This window comes from Emys orbicularis, chromosome 11, assembly GCF_028017835.1.
Source record: "Emys orbicularis isolate rEmyOrb1 chromosome 11, rEmyOrb1.hap1, whole genome shotgun sequence".
Taxonomy (NCBI): domain Eukaryota; kingdom Metazoa; phylum Chordata; order Testudines; family Emydidae; genus Emys; species Emys orbicularis.
Genome location: NC_088693.1, coordinates 4,982,694 through 5,006,925, shown reverse-complemented (window position 1 = coordinate 5,006,925; position 24,232 = coordinate 4,982,694). Strand labels below are relative to the sequence as shown.

General features: G+C 42.7%; 1 protein-coding gene across 1 annotated transcript in view; it reads right to left on the bottom strand.

Moving 5' to 3' along the window:
- Positions 1 to 24,232, bottom strand: part of LOC135885271 (cytochrome P450 27C1) — a 39,596-nt gene that overhangs the window by 11,573 nt on the left and 3,791 nt on the right. Inside the window, 4 exon segments of the mRNA XM_065412903.1 lie at positions 3,128 to 3,291; positions 6,614 to 6,823; positions 9,660 to 9,859; positions 17,090 to 17,280. Of these exon segments, the coding sequence (XP_065268975.1) occupies positions 3,128 to 3,291; positions 6,614 to 6,823; positions 9,660 to 9,859; positions 17,090 to 17,280 (765 nt within the window).

The following is a 24,232-nucleotide window of genomic DNA, read 5'->3' as shown; positions in this document are numbered from 1 at the left end:
TAAGGGGAGTGTGTGTATAAATCAGAGTTTAAAACAAACCAGCATAATTCACCTTTTTACTCTCTTCATGAATAAACTGTTTCCATTAAAATGGCATATTCAAAGAAAACAAATCAAACATTTATGATACTAATGATCATGAAAGACTGTACAGAATTAGGCATTTAAAGAGACACTGGCAGATTAAAAATCATAAATCCCGAATGTGGCTTGCCCTGCATAACCACACAAAGGCAGGAATAGGACACAAGAACAGGAGCCATGGCCCCATCCTTCTCCACACCAGCTAAATGACTGAAGTTGGTGCAGGTGCATGTGTGTGTGGGAGACCACATGTTACCACATCCAAAAAGTAGATACAGAAGCCTCTTTTGAACCTCCTTCGCTCAGAACTCCTCTTCACAGACAGAATACCTCCAAGACTGATTGATTCAGTGTCCCTTGGCAAGCAAGGCAGTTTCCTTTTTTATAATACCTTAGATTACTAAAAGTGAAAGAAGATTTAATCTCTAATTTATTTTTTACCATTCATGTGGTTTGAGTTTGCATTTTTCTCTGCTTATATAATGAAAACAGATTATTCAGTTTCATTTTTGTATAGTTAGTTACCAATCAGTTTTACTTTCAGGTTCTCATGCACTAGCACAATGTTGGAATTTTTGGGTTGCCAACAATATACTGGTAAAAACAAATGTATGGAAATATTTCTGTTGGTATAACTTTACAAAATTGGAATCAGAGAGCAAATTTGACATGACAGTGACCTTTTCAGTTTGTGTTTATTTGCAAAAATAGGACACAACGCTGAAAATCCTGTCCCCAAATGTGTCTACTCTGCAATGTAAGCCCAGGGTTAGTAGAACTTGAGTTAGCAGACCACGGGTTTGTTTACCTAGGGCTTGAGCATCTACACTCATTTGTAACCCCAAGTTAGGAATTGTTGAAACCTGGATCCCAACCTGGGGCTCCAGTGTCTACACTGCATTATGTAAGCCCAAAACCAACCACCCACATCCCTGACTTCCTTGAGCCCTCCCAAAATGTGTACATTCTAGCCTTTTTTTTCATAGTTCAGTGTGGGAACACTTGACTGGCCACCAAAAGACTGTCCAGTGGACAAAGAAAGTTGGCTGGTCAGATTGTGTAATACTTTTTGCGGATTCCCTGCGCATAAATTCAGGGGGGCTGCATCCACACTGCAAAGCAACAGGGCTTGAACCATAGGACCCAGCTTGACTCAGGTTTCAGACCCTCTGCCCCAGGGGTGCCCCTGGGTCATAGCCCTGGGTTAGTGCGATTTGTGGGTATATGGAAGGGAGATTAGGCTTCAGCCAGAGTTCAAACCCTGGGCTTACATTTCAGGGTAGAAATACCCCAAGAATCCTCCTTTTAGCCTTCCATCCCTATAACATCCTTCACTACAGCTCAGTTCTGGGCTGCTCCTCTCTGAAGAGGCTGACAGCTGTGCCAAACTACACACAGGAGTTATTGTAATATAAACAGTGTCTCCTCTCAGGTTCCCAGCTCCTTCACATCCTCTTCAAAACTGGCTCTGTGCTACAACAGCCAAAATGCTTGGAAGCCAAATAACAGCTTTACAAATTTATTCTAAATCTTTAATAATCCTTGTGAGCTATTTCAGTTTCCATCATGTAACAAAACCTGAAATGACAGCAGTGGGGAAACAGGGCTCCCTCCATTTCTATCATGTACCAGAAGGGGGAAAGCCAGAAGCACAGGTTTCTCATAAAGTAATCATTGTCAGTTGAGAAAGCTGTATAAATGCAAACACAGAGTCTGTTGTCGTGAACTAGTACACTGCCCTTTTGGTTTAATGAAAACTCTCTCAGCCTAAAAGTGGAAAATTAGGGCTTTGAAGGGCTGGAAAACTAATGGGATTAATAAATTGTGTTTTATTTAAATAAACAACAATAAAAAGCTCACCAAGCTCATAAACCTCTGGAAAACTTAATCAATGAAGTAATTCTCAATACAGAAATAAACCCTTACATATGCTTTTTGTTCTGAGGCTAATAAAGTTTCTTTTTTTCCCAACCATCCTGAATCCCTCCAGACCGCTCTCATACCAGAAAAAGCTGAATCCAATTAGCAATAAATGAGCTAGATTTTTATTTCAAGCTTACTGGCAAACAAGCGTGTATGGGTTGTATATCTTCATCAAACCCTTCTAGGCTTGATCCAAAAAGCTTGCTTTATTACAGTCTCCAGCACATGGCTCATTTATATCTCTGTGGATGAACCCAATCCTAGAATCCAATTCTCAGCTGTGCTGAGCCCATGCTGTGGGGCAGGGAAGGCATCGTTGGCTCTAAAACCACCTTTATGCCACCCCAGTCTCTAATCCACAGGGATGTTCTAACATGGACTGTCAAGAATGGTTCCTTAGGCATTATGTGTATCATACTCTAGCCTCACTGCCCCCCCCCCCGGCTCCATCATGCCCCGCCCCTGCCTTGGAATGCCCCCACCACACCCCATCATGTCCCCTATACCAGGAGGGATGGCAGAAAGATGGCACAGAGGATAAGCTTCCTCCATGCTAGTGACTTCACATCATCCCCTTACGGTTGGTCTAAGGTCCCCTTGATATCAGGCTAGTGGCGCAAAGGGACTTTAACAGAGGCCACGTATCTTATCTATAATGTCTCTCAATGATTAATTGTACATATACCAAAATCCATTAGCAAGTTCTAAATATACCTATTTTTTTAAATAGAGACCCTCAATAGAGTTGCCTATTTCTGTTTTTCTGAAGGGCCATTACATATTTATTCCATCGCCAAACTAGAAAAGGGAATTTAAGAAAAACTAACAAATACATATATTTCTATTAGACTGTGAAGTAGCGTCCCACAGGAAATGGTGCAAGCCCCATCACTTACAAAGTTCAAAATCAAATTGCACTGTAGAGAGTACATTTTGGCTTCAGTGGATGGACTATATGAACTAGTACGTATTTTCCATTACTACTATGATTCCATGATTCATACATACAATTTATGATGCACAAAAAAGCTTACATAGCACTGGCACTAGATTGCAAATGGAGTGGATTTATACAGCAATAAAATTGTCCAAACAGAAAATGATATAATAATAAGCTTACTGTGTCCACTCCTGCCAGAAGCATTTCAGTCATATTGGCATAGATCTCTTCCACCGTAAGCTCTTTACTCAATAGGAGATAGGTGAGTAGCCCACCTTTTACTTCTTCTCCTTGGTCCAATTGGGACTGAATATCCTTTATCTTGTTGTCAACGTGGATTTGACCTTTTAAATTACAAAAAAAAAAAAAAAAAAAAATTCCCCTAATCATTGTTCAGCCCTTCTTTTCTTCCATCCCTTCTTTCCGATTTATACTTCTATGATTACAAACATGGCACCTCAGGTGTAGAGATGGGTGATGCTAAAGAAGAGGTCATACCACAATGCTTAAACCACCCCACAGATTGGTCAGATGCTGACCTCGTAGAAAAAAGAACCATAATTGGCATATTCTTGTATGAAGACTGCACATACATACATACACACACACACACACAAACAGGTGACCTTGGTAAAGCACATAATCTCCACCTATATTTTAATTCCTTTTTCACAGCAGGCGCTACTGCAAAAAAGAAACAATGTGAAAAAGAAAGCTGAAAACAAAGATTGGATTCTGTTGTTGTTCAGTTGCTGTTAATATTAATCAGAGGTCTGCAGGGGAAGGGGTTGTTTGTTTTTGGAGGTGCGTGTTCCACAAGGGGAAATGATAGAAACCCCATCAAATGAATTCTTTAAAGCAATCAAAAATGTATTATAGGGAATAATTTTATATGCGTAGGGTATGGACTTGATTTCCTGATAAATCTTGCGCATCTTTAATTTTAGTCCTGGGGAAATTCTGTGGGAACCACCCCCTTCACAGAATGCCTGTGCTTCGCATGGGCGGGGGGATGACCATGGATGCAGTTGGGGGGAGGGTTCCCCCCACCCAAACAGAGGCGAGGCATGGAGGAAGCACACGGGGTTACCTGCCACTGCCCCCTGCCCCTCATTTCTGCAACCGCAGAGCTGCCCAGCTGAAGGAGGCTGCATATGGGTTCCACTGACTCTGCAGCTGAATGCCGCCTCTTGGATCCTAATGCCAGTCGTGCTCCCCTTCTGCGTGCTGGGAGCCTTCCTGTTTTCTGTGCAACAGTGAGTGACCATGGTGGGACTGGGTGAAGGGGGGCTGAGGGGAAGAGGCGGTGGGAAAGGAAGAGGGGGTGGAATAGGGCGGCGGAAGGGAATGTGGGAGTGAGGAGAGGGGGATGGGGCATGGGGCAATCGGGGAGGGGGATGAGATGGGGAAGGAAGGGGATGGGGAATCGCAGGGGGAAGCAGGAGCCCGGCATGTGGCGTCCCCTTGGCTGCATCTGGGACTTCCCTGTTAAGCAGGCCCATGGAACCCTCACCCTGACAAGCCCTAACCCCCTACACCTAGACCCCTCTGCTGAGCCCCTCACACCCAGACTCCCACCCCACTGAGCCCCAACCAGCTGCACCTGGATCCCCACCCCATCAAACCCCACTCTCCCAGCAACTGGACCCTCCCACTGAGCCCCCCACACTCAGACCCCCTCCGCCAAGCCCCATCTCCCCATACCCGGACACCCCCCCCCACCCGCCTCCACGGAGCCCCCTACATTCAGAATTTTAAAATCATATTAAAATAATTTTTTGGGGGTGCATAATTTTTAATTTTTTGGCGCATAATTCGCTCAGGAGTAATTACTATAGGTCAATACAGCTCCAGCCATATGACAGATTTATATAGTTAATAATCTGAAAGAACCTCAAATCTTCTCTCAAAAAGTATACATTTGGGGGAATTTAGAAAAAGAAGATTCTGCTACAATATGAATGAAAAAATATGCAGACGCATGCAGTTTCTAACACTACTTCTGCAGGGTAAAAAGGATTAGAGGGTTTCTGATACCCCCAAATTTTAAATGAGAAATATGAAAACAGAACTCCACTTCCTCAGAGTGATTATAGGCCACTGAAATGCTTGTAAATAGAATGTTTCAAACCATATGCCATACTTTCCCTTACTTTTCTTCCCTCATTTTTTTAAGTAGTAGGTATGTTTGCATGAAATGCACTCAGTATTTCTTAAGAGTTCATGAGCTGATTCCTCATTTTGTTCACAATCAGTTGAAGAGATGATGGTTTTGTCACAGAGCTCCTGTTCCAAAACTCACTGAAGTCAATGGGAAAAAAACTTCCGTTAAATTGAATAGGTTTTGAAAAAGTGCTTAACAGATGATTCTGACTTCAAGTGAGGAACAAGCAACAGAACAGATGAAAATAAATAATGAACCGGTAATGTAAAATAAGGGATTAACTAGACCATATTGGCAAAATTGTTTCCAAATGGAATATTTTTCAAACTTTTACGTAAGAACATAAGGCGGCCATAAGAAGAGTGTGGTGACAATACCAGCCCGGCATATCTCAGTACATGAGACCTGCCGTTGCTTCTGTGGTGCTATCTACAGAGCAGCCTGCAGAGCCATCCCATGCGGTTGCCGCCCAGTCTACATCCCCTCTCTCGACGAGGAGAGCGCTGCCTTGCTCGAGCAGTATGAGGCATCTGGTGACCCAGATGTCGCTGGCCCTCTGATCGAATCATTGGACACTGCTCGCTGAGCCAGATGGAAGGAGACAACCGAGAGGATGAGCTTTACCCGCTCCAGCCGCAAGTGTTGGAGTCTGCTCTGATGCCTTGGAGCAGCGCAGCAGCCACCTGCACTCTGCCGATTCTCAGTGACACCCAACCAAGTAGCTGGACACGTACTTAAAGTGGCTAGAGCACCTTTGGAGAAACAGGTGCGAAGACAAGTGAGGAACAAATGATGTATGTTTAAACATGTACACCAGATCAGAAGCTGCCCAGAACCATTCACTGTAACAGAGCTGGAACAGACACTGGGTAGCATCAAGTGTGGAACAGCTGCAGGCTATGATAACATATCTCTAGAATTCCTGAAAAACCTTGGCCCCCGTGCTCGGCTTTGGCTTGTGAAATGCAACAGGTGAATAAGACAGACAAACAAGGTGGATGGGTAATTGGGGTAATAAAACAAATAAGCTTTAGCAAAAAAGCAAATGTCAGAATATCTTTAACCTATGGATAATAAGTATGATTTCACAGAAACATAGAAGATAGAGATGGAAAAGATCTGTTGGGCTGCACAGTCCATCACTTGGCCAATAAAGGATTGTTTCCTAGAATACTTTTCCTAGTTTTCTGTTCAGTCTACTTTCAATTGTCCCAATTAGTGCGGCTTCCACCACTCCTCTTAAAAGATTACTGCACCACAGCCTAGTAGATCTCATTGTCAAGAAGTTCTTTCTGATACGTATCCCAAATGTTCATCTAGTTTCTCTTACTGTACCACCCTAAATAATCCCTTAATACTTCTCACTGTAGTTTATTCCTACTTTTCTTCCTCTTCCCCAGTTTCTTACTATAATTTTAGGGTACAAATGCAACAAGCTCTATTCAAATACAGTGACAGCAGCTACAGAGACAAAGTTGAACTTTTCTATGATTAAATCTTACTAAATTTGAAGAGTCCATCCCAGGATCTGCAGAACTCTCTCCAGGGTTTTGGAATAAATGGACGAAGCCATTTGGGAATTGCCCCTGCATACATAGTTGTCTTAAACATGCTAAACATCAACTCCAGAGCCTCAATGTATTCCACAGTCTTCTCTGGGATGTTGTTTTCCAGGCAGCCCAATCGGGATTCATACAGAATAGTTGCCACACCTGCACAGGAGAAAAGTCACAGAATTTACAGTCCCTTCATTCTTTTTTTTTTCCCCTTTGAGTTATTTATGGTACAGAATTAAAAGGTAAATTCTGCAAAGTCTGCAAAAACATGGTTAATTAGTTTGACTAGCACTTACTGGAGATGATTTAGGGATAATACAGTCCCTTATAAAACAGAGGGTAGATTAAATGACCTCCTTATGTGTCCTTTCTATGATAAAAGAAATAACTTCAACATCTCCTTTATCTCCTTTTTAATAGATGGGTCCCTTATTTGACTCATGTTTATATTTTCCTTACTTTCTTTAAACAAAACTAAAACAAAACCAAACACATACACACATCACTTTTCTGTAGACTCATAACTAGAGATTTCAAGAATCTGGGGCAGAGTGGAGGGGTTGAGCACCCCCAGGGCCCTGAGGAAGCCGGCGTCTGTGTCCAAGAAAAACTCTACAATTTCATCCCCCACGAACCAACCCCAGGGACCTTCTACATGCTTCCCAAGATTCACAAACAAGGGAATCCAAGCGGATCCATCGTATCTGGTCATGGCACTCTTATTGAAGGAACATCAGGACTCACAGAAACATCCTCAAACCATTCATCACACAAAGGCCCAGCTTCCTCTAGGACACAATTGACTTCCTCCACAAACTCTGCAGTATTAACGACCTCCCTCAGAACACCATTCTTGCCACTATGGATGTCACCTCCCTATACACTAACATCCCTCACAATGACAGCATAGCTGTCTGCCCCAAATATTTACAAGACATTGGACAAACCTCATATATCTACCCCAAATACATCGCCAAACTCATCCATTTCATCCTCACCCATAACCATTTTTACATTCAACAACACACACTTTGTCCAAACCATGGGAATAGCTATGGGTACTAGGATGGCTCCCCAATACGCCAACCTCTTCATGGGCCACCTTGAAGAATTATTTCTGGACAAATGAACTACGAAACCAATGATATACCTGAGATACATTGATGATATTTTCATTCTCTGGACAGATGACTTAAACTCCCTTATAGACTTCCAGCACAACTTTAGCAACCTCCACCTATCCATTAAATTCTATCTGGAATACTCCCATACCAGCATCAACTTCCTGCATACTGCAATAAACTTCAACAATGGAACCCTACACACAACTATATACAAGAAACCCACGGATCACCACACCTACCTTCATAGATCCAGTAACCACCCCAAACACACCAAGAAATCTGTTACTTACAACCAGGCACTCAGATACCACAGAATATGTATGCTCTGAGGAGAAAGTCTGGGATACACACCTTAACACACTCAAAACTGCCTTCAACGAACAAGGACACTCCACCAGAAAAGAAGATTGCATCACAGAACAGGCCTCCCAAATACCCTGAGAGAACCTGTTTCAATACAGAAATAAAACCGCCTCTGACCACACACCCCTACTTGTCACTAGCGCCCCACATTGGAACCCATATGGGGTGTCATCAAACAACTACAACCCATACTCAATGGGGACCCATCCTGAAATAAATCTTTTCTGAACCCCCTCTTCTGGCCTTCCAACAACCCCCCAACCTCTCCAAGCTCATCATCAGAAGCAAGCTCCCCACAGGCCAGGGACACACCACCTTAAAGTAGCACCAGATCCTGCCAGAACAACAGATGCAAAACCTGCAGACATACCTCCACTGCTACAATGATCGACACCCCCGACATACACCTTTCAAGATCCATGGGTCCTACTCGTGCCTATAGCAACATGTAGTGTACTTCATCCAGTGCACTCAATGCCCCAACAGAAACTATGTGGGTGAAACCAGACAATCATTACACTCTCCAATGAACTCACACAGGAAAATGATAAAAGATAAAAACACCCTATCACCTGTGGGTGAACACTTTTCACAAAGCGATCACTCTATATCTAACCTATCAGTCTTCAACCTCAAAGGGAACCTGCACAACATTTCAAAAGATGAGCCTGGGAGCTTAAGTTCATAACTTTGCTAGACACTAAAAATCATGGATTGAATTGAGACACCGGATTTATGGCTTATTACAACAATCTATAACCCACTAACAATGCCTTCCTAGTTGCTTCCCACCACCACTTTCTTTCCTCCCTATGACTGGAGGGGTGTCAACAGGCCACTTCACTTTGAAGGCTCCCTGGAAATATGTGTTAATTGCTTACGCTAAACAATCTGTTCCACCTTGTATTTAGCTGTGACACTCTAAGTTTCCCAGATCTGAAGAAAAGCTCTGTGTAAACTCAAAAGTTTGTCTCTCTCACCAACAGAAGTTCGTCCCATAAAAGATATTACCTCACTCCCCTTGTCTCTCTAGTTCACGCAGTGTCAGTTAAAGAACCACATGAAACTTTAAAACAAAAACTAATAATTCAACCACTGCTGAAAATCAGATATTTGGGAAAGGAATAAAACAAATGTTTAAATGCACAAAAACAATGCTACATAACAGTTACACAAGAACATAGGAATCGCTATATTTGATTGGACAGGAGATCTATCTAGTCAAGTATCTTTGTCTCCACCAGTAGACAGATGCTTCTGAAGAAAGTGTAAGAACCCCACAGTTAGGCACATGTAGGCACTGAAGAAAAATATTTTTCCCTGTTGAAACTGCAGACAGAATTTAGGTAGGCACTAGTTAAGTGAAGCATTTGTAGGATCAAGCCCTCTGATTGTTTTAAATTAGCTTGAGTGTGGCAGTGGTAGTTTATGATAAAAATGCCTAATTATAATCACATGGTTTAGCATTAATTTTCTTTCCAGATATTATATGGTCTGTCTCTCACCTTCCATGGAATACTTGAAGAAAAGGTTGTTAACATTGGTCACGGTTTCCCCATCTTCCTCTTGACTCCTGAGTGTGTGGATTCTCTTAATTAAATCTGTGATGACTTCATTGACTCCTTCAGAGAAAACAGCCACATCCTTGGGTTTCAGGACCTTCTGCCTTAGTACACTCCTCATTTTTAGCCATTGCTCCCCTTCCCTAGAAGAAATAATTTAAAATATCTATATATAATTCTTCCTGGCAATCATTAGCTGGGCAGGAAGTTTGTGAATTAAATAAGAGTCTCTCATTAGCAAGTGATAAACAAATTCATTGGTAAAACTGAAACCACTACTGGAAAGGAGTATAGTGGACACTGGTGTGTCAAGTAATATGTTCTGATGTTTCTTATTCTGTATTTACTGAAGGTGGCAAGTCATTCCATTGTCTAATTCACCTCACTGTTACAGTACTCAAGTTTGTAAGTTCATTAATGTGTACTGGTTAGAGCTTTAGGACTCTCTCTCAGTATTCTGGAAGTGCCTCCAGATAATTGTTTAGTTACACCTGCTAAATACATACAGTACCTGACCAACAGAGTCTGAGATTCTGGTTTGCAAAAGTATCACACATATTCCCATTAAAATAAAATTTTAAATATACATTTTTCTTTGCTAATTTGTTTTCTTTTATACAGATTTGGTGCTTTTCTCCCAAAAACATCTAGCATAACCAGATTTCATGGACCACTGGTCTGATTTAATATGCCAAATCCTGTTATTGGCATATCAAGCCCGGTTATATTTATTCCAAATCTAGGGGAAGTTTTCTGTGAGAAAAGTTTACTTTCTGTGAGAAATGGTACTTTTTGAGACTTAACAACCTACAGTATGAGAAGTTCAAGACAGATCATTAATACATTAAGAATTACATAACTTAGAACAGTGGTTCTCAGCCAGGGAGTATGCAGAGGTCTTTCAAGCGGTACACCAATTCATTTAGATATTTGCCTAGTTTTACAACACGCTACATAAAAAGCATAGCAAAGTCAGTACAAAGTAAAATTTCATACAGAGAATGACTTGTTTATACTGCTCTGTATACTATACACTGAAATGTAAGTACAATATTTATATTCCAATTGATTTATTTTTATAATTACACCTCTACCTCGATATAACGCTGTCCTCGGGAGCCAAAAAATCTTACCACGTTATAGGTGAAACCGCGTTATATTGAACTTGCTTTGATCCACCGGAGTGCGCAACCCCACCCCCCCGGAGCGCTGCTTTACCGCATTATATCCGAATTCATGTTATATCGGGTAGCGTTATATCGAGGTAGAGGTGTATATGGTAAAAATGAGAAAGTCCGCAATTTTTCAATAATAGTATGCAGTGACACTTTTGACAGACTGGGTGGCCTGCTGAGGTGAGTCGGGGGTGGAGGTGGTGCTCCCCCTGTGCGGAGCTGGCCTGAGCCCTGCCAGCCCTTGCCCCCTCCCCCCACCAAATAGAAGTCAAACTATGCCTATGCCCAAGAGTCCCCCCTGCCCCCACTGGGCCCTGGAGTTTTTATAGCATGTTGAGGGGGGCCTCAGCAAGAAAAAGGTTGAGACCCCCTGGTGTATAACACTGTAGCTGGAGTAAATCAGACACACTGAAATGTTGGTTTTTAGATTGTTGGAAGCATTTCTTACAGCCAGAGTCTCTTTTAGCTGAAATATGTAGAGGCCTGTGTTTTTGAAACGTAAGGTCCTGAATTATATTTCCAATGCCTCACATATGCAGTTTAGTTGGTGACAGCGGTGTCTGTATCTAGATGGTGATGGATGTGTTACAGTTCTTTATTTGTTTGCAGTGTTGTCAGTGGCGGATTTAGAATTAGTGGGGCCCTGTGCGCAGCTTCGTTTTGGGGGCCCCCCTCAGGACCCTGCCGAGAAAAAGACCATTCTCTCTTATCTCCCCCCTGTTGTTCATTCTTTTTTTCTTCATCCTCCTGCTATATTATAAGTAATGGGAAGTAAATGAAAATGCAGTGAGGTACCTTGATTGGGGCAGGTGGTTGGGGTGCAGGAGGGGGTGTGGGCTCTGGGAGGAAGTTTGGGTGCTGGGTGAAGGTTCTGGGCTGGGGCATGGGGTTGCGGTGTGGGAGGAAAGGTGCAGGCTCTGGGTTGGGACAGGGGGTTGGAGTGAGGGGTGCGAGCTCTGGGAGGAAGTTTGGGTGCCGGGTGCAGGATCTGGGCTGGGGCAAGGGATTGGGATGCGGGAAGGGGGCAGGGGGATGGAGCTTACCTCGGGCGGCACGGCTCCCGAAGCGACTGGTACACACACACACCCCTCCGGCAGCAGCTCCTAGGCGGGGCGGGGGGTGTCAGGGGATCTCCATGTGCCGCTGCCCGCAGGCACCACCCCCACAGCTCCCATTGGCTGCAGTTCCCGGCAAATAGGAGCTGCAAAGTTGGCACTTGGGGTGGGGGCAGCACGTGGAGACACCCCTCCCTCCCACCCCCCCAGGGGCCGCAGGGATATGCCGGCCACTTTCAGGAGCGAAGCAGTGTGGAGGGAGGGAGGAAGAGCGGGCAGGGAGCTGCCTTAGCCCTGCTGCTGGCATGTCTCTGGGGTAGGGGCAGCGCGTGGAGCCACTCCCCACCCCCCCGCCAGGGCTGCACAGAGACATGCCAGCAGCCGGCCGCTTCCGGGAGCGGCGGGGGCCACCGGCCATGGCATGCAGGCAGCCTGCCTGCCTGAGCCCTGCTGCGCTGCCGGCTGGGACTCGGGGACAGGTTGTCAGATATTTGTCCTGCATTTTGGGGCCCCCCCGTGTCGTTGGGGGCCCCGTGCCACTGCACATTTTGTTTCATGGTAAATCCGCTCCTGAGTGTTGTTGCAGCCATGTTTGTCCCAGGATATTAGAGAGACAAGGAGAGTGAGGTAATATCTTTTATTGGACCAACTTCTGTTGGTGAAAAAGACAAGCTTTTGCATTTACACAGAGCTCTTCTTCAGGTCTGGGAAAGGTACTCAAGAGTGTCAAAGCTAAGTACAAGGTGGATCAGATAAGGAATTAACACATACGCACCAACTTAAAGCAGCACTAGTTGCTGCCATAACAACAGATGCCAAACCTGCAAACATATCTACACTGCTCAGATCATCAATATCCCCCCAACAAACACACCTTTCAAGATCCATAGGCCCTACACATGCCCATCACAAAACGTGCACTAAATGCCCCTAAAAACAACATGGGTGAAACAAGACAATCACTACACTCAAATGAACTCACACAAAAAAATGATAAAAGACATATACACCATATCACCTGTGGGCAAACAATTTTCACAAAACGGTTACTGTGTATCTGACCTCTCAGTCCTCATCCTCAAAGGAAACCTGCACAACAACTTTAAAAGATGAGCCTGGAACTTAAATTCACAACTCCACTAGACACCAAAAATCATAGACTTAATAAAGATATTGGATTTACAGCTCATTACAACAATCTGTAAACCACTAACACATCTTTTGCCTAGGATTGTAGAAATGTTAACTGCCCACTTCACCTTGAATGGTCTCTTGCAACATGAGTTGACTCCTTATCTGTTCCATCCTTGTATTTAGTGTTGTGACACTCTGAGTACCTTCCCCAGACCTGAAGAAGAGCTCTGAGTAAACTGGGAAGCTTGTCTCTTTCACCAACAGAAGCTGGTCTAATATCTAAAGATATTACCTCACCTACCTTGTCTCTCTTACAGTTATTTAAGCAGACAAATCAACAGTCTTTCAAACATTTTTAAATTGTTATTTGCATAAGCACTCCCCCTGAAAGTCTTCCACTTGGAATGATGCTGCAGTAGGTTACAGAAAGTTACTGGACCAGAGAGGAATTTCATTCCCCCCATTCCCCCACTGCCTACTCTTCTCTTGCTGTCTCTGGAACACCCACTCCAACTCTAGAAAGGTCTCAGTCATCCATGACCTCTTCATATCTTGCTCCCTCCAGCTCCTGGCTCTCAGAGACCTGGATCCCTTCGTTTGGCATGGCCTCTGAAACTTGCCCTTTCTTATGGAGGCCTCTCCTCTCACACCTCCTGCCCTGGATCAGATCACAGTGGAGTTGTCGGGCTTCTCTCCCATTCCTGCTGCTTCCAAACCCTCCCTCTTCCCCCTTCCCACCCTTTCTTCTCTTTTGAAGAGCACTGCATCCAACTCTTCTCTCCTTTTCCTGTCCATGTTGCTATCGTCTACCATCCACCCAACTCCTCCCCATCTGCCTTCTTCTCCAGCTATGATTCCTGGCTCTCTCTCGTCCTCTCCTCACAATCCACCATAACCCATCCAACCCCCGTAGATGCATGTTTCCTCACCCTCACATCTTCATTCAACCTGCAGCCCTGGTTCAACTATCCCACTCGCAAAAAGAGCCATTCATTTGACTTGGTCTTACCCAAGCACTGCTCTCTTTTTGATCTCTCTGTTGCTGAGTTCCCCCTCTTCAACCATTATCTAGTCTCGTTCAACATTGCCCATCAGCCCCCTCTCTCATGCCCTGTCATTTGGCCTTTCCATGACTTCCAGGCCATCAGCATTGATGACTTCTCATCTGCTCTTTCTTCCCTTTCCTCCATTGATATGGTTGTTGATTCACTCCATTCCTCTCTCTCCTCCACCGTTGATTCTTTTGCCCCCCCTTTCCCATTGAATCCCACAATCCCAGTTGTCTTTTCACCACCTTTACTCATTCCTCAAACTCTCTCATCTTCCTGCCTGCACTTCTCTCTTTGCAGAATATCTTGCTGATTTCTATCAGGAAAAAAATGATAAAATATTATGTGATTTTCCCCGACTCCTCAGCTTGCCTTCCCTTCCCCCTCCTACAAATCTCCTCCTTCTCTCTCGTCACAGATGCACAAATCCTTCTCTGATCTCCTCCTCCAATCCCTCCACTTGCCCCAGTGACATCATCCTATCCCATCTCCTGATCTCCCTTGTGCCCACTTTCATCCCCTACCTGACTCATCTCCTTAACTGCTCACTATCCTCCATCTCTTTGCCTTCACAATACAAACATATTTTAGTCTCTCATATCTTTAAAAAAAAAAAAAAAAAAAAAAAAAACACCCGTGACCCCACTTGCCTCTGCAACTACTGCCCCATCTCCCTTCTCCATTTCATCTCCAGACTCACTGAACACACTATCTACAATTGTTGTCTGGAGTTCCTCTTCTCCAATTCCATCCTAGACCCTCTTTAGTCTAGCTTCCACCCTCTACACTCAACTCAAACCGGTCTCACCAAAGTCTCTAATGATCTCTTTTTTTTAGCCAGATCTCAGAATTAGTACTCCATCCTCATTCTCCATGACTTGTCAGCTGCCTTTGATACAGATGACTATGTTTTGGATGTCTAGCTGTTAGCTCAAATTCAACATGGCTAAAACAAAGCTCCTAATCTTCCCCCAAAAACCCTTCCCACACTACCTCCTTTCTCGATCACAGTGGACTAACACCACCATTCTATCTGTCACTCTGGCCCATAACCTGGGTATCATCTTCAATTCGGACCTCTTTCTAGGTCCCTCACATTCAGGTTATGTCTAAGTCTTGCAAATTCTTTCTGCATAATATCTCTAAAATACAGCCCTCCTATCCAACCACACAGCTAAGACTCTTGTCCCGACTCTCATCTCCATTACTGTAATATTGTTTTTTCTGGCCCTGATATATGCAATTTTGCCCCCTTTATATTCATTCAGAATTCTGCAAAGATCATTTTCCAAGCCTGTTGCTTTGACTGTGTCATCCCTCTCTGGAAAGCCCTTCACTGGCTCCCTCTTCTTTATCATATCAAACATTAGCTGTTTGTCTTCACTTTCGAGGCCCTTCATGACCTATCGTCATCCTACCTATCATCTATCGTTCAGCATCGAAAGGTTGACTCCCCCCTCCAACTGGCCATTGAGGTCCGCTTCTGTTGCCTACTTGTTAAATTTTCATTCTTCATGCTGCCTCCCATGCTGCCCCTCATGCCTGGAACAAGCTTCCTATAGACATCTACAAAACTTATTCATTATCCTCCTTTCAAACCCTCCTTAAAACTCTCCTTTCCTGTAAGGTCTACAAAAACATTTACAACAGTTAGGCTGCTGGTGTGCTGAGACCACAGCCTACTTACCATGCTGACCATACTGTCTCATTGTTTCCTTGTACTCCTTCATTTGTCTGTATCTATCTCTTGTCTCTATCTCAGTTCTTTTGGGGTAGGGACTGTCTTTTTGTTCTGTGTTTGCACAGCGCCTAGCACAATGGGGTCCTGGTCCATGACTGGGACTCTGACGTGCTATGATAATGCAAATAAATAAAATAATAATAATAATAATAATAATAAGTGGCACCTTCCAAATCTTACATTATGGGCCCACTATTCAGCAAAACAAAATAAGAACATAAGAATTGACATGCTGGGTCAGACCAATGGCCCATCTAGCCCAGTATCATGTCTTCTAACAGTGGCCAGTGCCAAATGCTTCAGAGGGAATGAACAGAACAATTATTGAGTGATCCAACCCCTGACATCCAGTCTCAGCTTCTGGCAGAGGTTTAGGAACAACTGGAGCATGGGGCTGTGTCCCTGACCATCTTGGGTAATAGCCTTTGATGGACCTACCTTCATGATCTTATCTAATTCTTTATGGAACAGAGTTATACTTTTAGACTTCACAACATCCCCTGGCAACGAATTCTGCAGGTTGACTGTACATTATGTGAAGAAGTACTTCCTTTTGTTTTCAACTTACTGCCTATTAATTTAATTGCGTGACTCCCGTTCTTGTGTTACATGAAGGGGTAAAAAACAATCCTTATTCAGTTTCTCCACATCGTTCACGATTTTATAGACCTGTATCACATCCCCCCGGCCCTTATTCAGCTCTTTTCTAAGCTGAACAGTCCCAGTCTTTTTAAATCTCTCCTCATATGGAAGCTGTTCTATACCCCAGTCATTTCTGTTGCCCTTCTCTGTACCTTTTCCAATTCTTATATATCAACAAGGAGCCATTATTTTGACTCTGGCCTATATTTTAACCTTGAGATTTTGGTGTAATGTGAATGTTAAATGCATTATGAGGCTTTCACTATATAAAGCCTTTTGCTACTGCAATTTTATCTCATCAAAGTAAGAGAATGGCCATGACTCACAAAAAGATTGGTTCCCTTTTACATAAACACATTACATCATTGATTACTGTGAATGCTTCACAAGGACAATTACCCTCCTACACCCCTCCACACACAATCATGTTACATGCAAGCTTTCGGAGGCAGATAACTCTTCTTGAACCAATCATATGCTAAATGAAAAAAACACCAGGCTGATTTATATGGTACTTCAGAAGATTAACATGCTTTGATAATACAAATTAAGAAGGGAAAAAAGTGACTATACTTACGCAGAAATAAGTCCTGTAGCTCTCCCTCTTAAATCTCTGTACTCTTGCCAGGATTCCATGTTAGCTCTTTGTGGAGTTCTACCTTCCGCCCGGAGCACCTGGGCAACCATGTCTCGATCTGCAATGGACACTACAAACTGTGGACCAAAGTGAGACTTGAAGATCTTTCCATACTCCTGAGTGTGTTTTTGCTGCAACATCAACAACAAATCAGAGAAGAAAAACGTTATGGAAAAAAAAATGAAGGCAAAGGAAACGTTTGCAATGTTTTGTTATAGAACATATCAATTTGCACTGACATAAAATGCCACCTAGTCTACTGAGGGGAGAGTTTGCAATGGTAGCACTTTAGAAACAGAATAAGTTTTTCAGGAGCAAACCATGCTTCTGAATATCAGCCATCTTCAAAGATATTTCATTACTTGAAAGACAGGAGTTGAAGACCAGCCTGATGATCTAGTGGCAGAACAGTGAGTAGTCATGTGTTGGATCCAGATCTAGGTCCCAAGCTCTTCAATCAAGCAATAGCTGGAAGTGTCACTAGAAAACATCATCACTCTTGAAATACTCACTATGACCAGAAGGGGAGGCCACTGCTATGCAGGATCTTTGAGGCTGGAAAGACCCCAGACCTCCACATGTCACAAAGGGCTAGCTACACTGAATATTGAAGATGTGAAAGGACTTGTGGAGTAGGGAAATGTGAAGCTCATGTCCAAAAGAGTGACATAACTGTTTCTTCCCCATATCAACCTGTTGTGCAGTGCTCCATTATAAAAATATTGGTCTCATATAAAAGATCAGCCCTGAAAAGATCAAAACAAAGGATGGAAGTAAAGGGAGGTCAGAAGCATAATCATGAAGTAAATTTGTACTTTTTTGTTTTAAAAAGGCTCACTTGTCCCTCTCCAATAAATGAACCAATTAGTGCATTCCTTATTCTTTAAATATATGGAGATATACCTATCTCATAGAGCTGGAAGGGACCCTGAAAGGTCATTGAATCCAGCCCCCTGTCTTCACTAGCAGGACCAAGTACTGATTTTTGCCCAGATCCCTAAGTGGCCCCCTCAAGGATTGAACTCACAACCCCTGGGTTTAGTAGGCCAATGCTCAAACCACTGAGCTATCTACTTAACGGCATTATCATTAGGGCTGCCAGCACAACAGCACTGCATTGAAATCTCCAAATTTTAGAGTAGATTTATTATGACAAATTTCTCAAAAAAGACATACACTGTCAGGTGGTGGAAAAGAAGAGGTGGAGGATGTTCTACTTATCTCGTAAGATATCTCTGCTGAGTGATCCATGAATACTAGCTGGAGGCAAAGAGCAGGCAATTAAGAAAGAGGAATTGAGAAACATTCAACAATAAAAAAAAAATACCAAAAAGCTTTCCTAGGAGATTATTTTACAGAGCGATGCTCTATCTTTCCCAACAAATAGGAAAAGATTAACAAATTTCATTCAGAGATGGTCTTGAAATGAAGCACCCATCTCTCAGGAATTAATTTTGAATATATCTGAGGAGAGATTAGGAACTAAATGTAGGCCGAGGTGAAGCCACAAAACCACTTTAGGAGATACACCGTTACCTCGATATAACGCCACCCGATATAACACGAATTTGGATATAACGTGGTAAAGCAGTGCTCCGGGGGGCGGGGCTGCGCACTCCGGTGGATCAAAGCAAGTTCAATATAACACAGTTTCACCTATAATGCGGTAAGACTTTTTGGCTCCTGAGGACAGCGTTATATCGAGGTAGAGGTGTAGTAGATATAGATAATAAAAATCCATTAGCAGGAGAGGTGGTGTAGAAGAACCAAGAGTTCTGAAGGAACTCAAATGTGAAATTGTAGGACTACTAACTGTCATCTGTAACCTATCATTTAAATAAGCTTCTGTACCAAATGACAGGAGGATAGCTAATGTGATGCCAATTTTAAAAAAGGGCTCCAGAGGAGACCCCGGCAGTTACAAACCAGTAAGCCTGACTTCAGTACCAGGCAAACTGGTTGAAACTATAGTAAAGAACAAAATTGTCAGACACATAGATTAACATCATTTGTTGGGGAATAGTCAACATGGTTTTTGTAAAGGGAAATTGTGTCTCACCGATCTACTAGAATTCTTTGAGGGGGTCAACAAGCATGTTGACAAGGAGGATCCCGTGGATATAGTGTATTTAGATTTTCAGAAAGCTTTTGACAAGGACCCTCACCAAAGGCTCTTAAGCAAAGTAAGCAGTCATGGGATAAGAGGGAAGGTTCTCTCACGGATTGGTAACGGGTTAAAAGATAGGAAACAAAGGGTAGGAATAAATGGTCAGTTTTCAGAATGGAGAGAGGTAAATAGTGGTGTCCCCCAGGGTTCTGTACTGGGCCCAGTCCTATTCAACATATTCATAAATGATCTGGAAAATGTGGTAAACAGTGTGGTGGCAAAATTTGCAGATGATACAAAACTACTCAAGATAGTTAAGTCCCAAGCAAACTGCGAAGAGCTACAAAAGGATCTCTCAAAACTGGGTGACTGGGCAACAAAATAGCAGATGAAATTCAATGTTGATAAATGCAAAGTAATGCACACTGGAAAACATAATCCCAACTATACATATAAAATGATGGGGTCTAAATTAGCTGTTACCACTCAAGAAAGAGATCTTGGAATCATTGTGGATAGTGCTCTGAAAACTTCCACTCCATGTGCAACGGCAGTCAAAAAAGCGAACAGAATGTTGGGAATCATTAAGAAAGGGATAGATGATAAGACAGAAAATATCATATTGCCTCTATATATGTCCATGGTATGCCCACACCTTGAATACTGCGTGCAGATGTGGTTGCCACATCTCAAAAAAAGATATATTGGACTTGGAAAAGATTCAGAAAAAAGCAACAAAAATTATAAGGGGTATGGAACGGCTGCTGTATGAGGAGAGATTAATAAGATTGGGACTTTTTAGCTTGGAAAAGAGACGACTAAGGGGGGCTATGATAGAGGTCTATAAAATCATGACTGGTGTAGAGAAAGTAGATAAGGAAGTGTTGTTTACTCCTTCTCATAATGCAAGAACTAGAGGCCACCAAATGAAATTAATAGGCAGCAGGTTTAAAACAAACAAAAGGAAGCATTTTTTCACACAACGCACAGTTAACCTGTGGAACTTCTTGCCAGAGGATGTTGTGAAGGCCAAGACTATAACAGGGTTCAAAAAAGAACTAGATAAATTCATGGAGGATAGGTCCATCAATGGCTATTAGCCAGGATTGGCAGGGATGGTGTCCCTACTCTCTGCTTGCCAGAAGTTGAGAATGGGCGACAGGATGGATCACTTGATGATTACCTGTTCTGTTCATTCCTTCTGGGGCATCTGGCATTGGCCACTGTCGGAAGACAGGATACGTGGCTAGATGGACCTTTGGTCTGACCCAGTATGGCCGTTCTTATGTTAAGAAAATTTACAATCAGAGAATCAGGACTGGAAAAAATCCACCATCAAGAGAGCAAATTTAATTTGAGTAGTATTCCTTAATCTTCCACTATTGTACAGATGAGATGTTCAATTGCCTGTAATAACCTTGGACAGAATTAATCATTCTTTAACATATTGTACTACGTTCTTATAACATATGTACATTCAGTTATACTCTTTATGGTGAGATTTATATGCTAGAATTCAATAAAGACAAATTTGGACTAAATTTTGAGGAGTGAAATCTAATGAAATATGTGTTCTTTCCACAAATAATAGAAATAGAAGATAACTCTTCAGGGCAGGAATATTGCCTTCCATTGTGACTGTACAGCCTCTAGCTCATCTGGGGACATTACTTGTAAAAAATAATAATAAAATAATAAACAAAATGGTGTTTTGTGCATCACAGATATATTGCAGATATGGCTGAAAGGTTTGATATTTTATGTCACAAACCCATTAATTCCATTTTTGTTTCTTGTTACAATTATTAAAAATATCCTACCTTGTCTCCCTACTCCCTCATGTCATGCTGTACTTCACACACAACATTTGAATTGTCAGAGTCCAAACCCTTCCCCCATACCTTTGTTTTCCTTCTCTCTGAACCTAGGATGGAACACAACAGCTCCAACTCCACTGAACTCAAAACTCTTTTCCTTTACCCAGAGTTGCTGTAGGCACTGCTGCTCTGGCCAATTAAATTCTGGAATCAGGTTACTGAGAACAGAACCTTCATTGTAAAAAAATGCTTAAATCCCCCCACCATATGTTCTGCATATGGAACATTTCTGTGTCTCAAAGAACATAATTTAAGTAGCTGCAATGGTTACCAAGAGGTTTCAGATTAATTCATTCCTGATGTTCACTCTGTTGTTAAATTTAACAGGGTGTTATTAATCCAGTTACAGAGTATATGCAAACAGGCCATCATGATTTGTAAAGTAAAATGTTTTGTGAGACTCTAAACTGAATAAAAAATACATAAGATATACTGCCCCACACCTTTTTTTGCAGTTTTTCCTTCCACAAATTGTACTGGATTAAGGAGAAAATCCTGTATTATTTAGTGGTTGTGAAAAGTGGAGAAGCATATAGGCATGTATTACTTAGGCTTTTTCCACCTCTAGTTTCTTTGATTGTTATTTTCAAAAAATTTCATAGCACTAACAAATATTTTAGTTGTTAAAATGAAAGAAAGCAATTTATTGCAGAGTAGGTATAACCCTGTTGTAATTTAATTTTTGTATGTGGCTCAGATGTCTGTCTTGACATCACACAGAGATTATTTTTTGCTTTGTTTCTTTTGGGGGGGGGGGGTGTCAGTTGTTTTAAATGGCTACCAATCTAGTTAGGCCAAGAAATTCAAAAATAGAAGACTAAAGTTCAGCTGCCATTGACCTCACTAAAGATTTAGGAGTCTAACTCTACTCTATTTTTTAAAATCTGAACGGAAAGAAACATATAATCTTTACTCTAAAATACAGCAACCTGTTTGAATTTTCCCTTTTTGCCTTTCCTTTCCGGGAATTTTTAGTCCCTCTTCTCCATCCTGATTTTTGTTTCCTTCCATCTTTCACGTTTCTATCCTGATACCTTGTGTTTTCTCAGCAGTTGCCCCTTCCTCTCCCCTCTCTTCCTTTTTTATCTTCTCTGCTCCTTTTCCATTCCCAAGATCACACCTCTGCTGCTGCTTCTTAGACCTGGTCTACGCTTAAAAAGCTTTAACTTACGGCACAACTTATGTTGTTAACGGGTGTGATTTTTTACCAACAGTTAAGCCCTAGCATAGATGCAGCCATAGTGGTATAGAGCCCTTATGCTAGTCTAGTATACTTTGTCCACCGAACTGGAATAAGCTATACTGGTATAAGCACTTTTACTCTGGGGCTAGGTCTACACTACCCGCCTGAATCGGCGGGTAGAAATCGACCTCTCGGGGATCGAATTATCGCGTCTCGTCGGGACGCGACAATCGATCCCCGAATCGACGCTCTTACTCCACCAGCGGAGGTGGGAGTAAGCGCCGTCGACGGGAAGCCACGGAGGTCGATTTTGCCACCGTCCTTACAGCGGGGTAAGTCGGCTGCGATATGTCGAATTCAGCTACGCTATTCGCGTAGCTGAATTTGCGTATCTTAAATCGACCCCCCCCTGTAGTGAAGACGTAGCCTGGTACAACTTCATCTACATAACAGGGTTTCTGCTGCTTGAATTGAACTATGCCAGCATAGTTAAGGAAGCAAAACTTTTAAGTTTAGACAAGGCCTTATGGGCTAGAGTGCCTCTGATCCCTCCACCTATAACGCAAGGAGTTTGGTCACTCCCCATCCTTATATCCCCAGTGCAGTCACAGTTGCAGTCTTTGCATTCTTCTGGAGAGGAAGGGGAAGCAGACCTGCTTAACCCTGGGCTACTGTAAAGCCGGTAATCAAATTTGATAGAAAATGAAGTATATGCTTTTCATTTTGCCTTCTTCAGGGGTGGTGTCTTCAGAGGGCACACAAGTCCCTTCCCTACTGCAGTGGTTTCAGTGTCCGTTCCCTCTTCTTCCTCCAAGAGCTCCTCTCTTCCTCTAACGTTTCCCAGTTCAAGTTTTTCCCTTCTTTCTGCCCCATCCCTTTCTGTTCCCCTTCCCTCAATGTCTAACAACTCCACAACTTTCCTCTGACTGTCTCATGACCCACTGGATTTTGCCCCTTTCAGCTCTCCTGCTCCCCACCGGCTTGACTCCAACAAGGGAAGGAGGGGACTTATATGACTGTTTTTTCCGCCACTGCTTGATGCTGCACACCTTTTCTCCCTTCTCTATATGGTACCTCACCACAGTCGCCACACAGCCTCTTTCCTCATGTAGCAAGAGCAGATGGAGAAACCAAAGAGAGTGTGACAAGGGATCAACCAAGGAAGAAAGAGAGGAAGTTTCAACGGCTGGTCTCTCACCTAGCCAGCAATTAAGAGTGGGCAAGAGAGAAACAAAATTGTGAATGCTGACCTAGCAAAGCTGGAGACACCACTGGAGAGCCCAGAATTCAGATGGAAAGCTATCCTCTGGTCAAAAGCCTGAGGTTAAGTTATTTTAGGCAGCAGGGATTCCTATGGTGGGTGTAACTACTGTGGGAAAATTCAAACCTATCTACAGTGACATCCCACCCTGTAGTGCAGAGGTAGGCAATCTATGGCACGCGTGCCGAAGGCAGCACGCGAGCTGATTTTCAGTGGCACTCACACTGCCCGGGTCCTGGCCACCGGTCGGGGGGCTCTGCATTTTAATTTAATTTTAAATGAAGCTTCTTAAACATTTTAAAAACCTTATTTACTTTACATACAACAATAGTTTAGTTATATATTATAGACTTATAGAAAGAGACCTTCTAAAAACATTAAAATGTATTACTGGCACGCGAAACCTTAAATTAGAGTGAATAAATGAAGACTTGGCACACCACTTCTGAAAGGTTGCTGACGCCTGCTGTAGTGTATTGTAATGGACCATCCTTATGTGATGCCTAAAGTCAAATGTTATCTAACAAAAAGAAACATTTGATCAGACAGTATTTTTTCTAGCAATAATTATTCTAAAAGGTCAATACTGTGTTACAAATGTCTGATTTTGTATCAGGCATGAAAACCCATTAGGTCCTGTCCCTGAAAAAGAAAC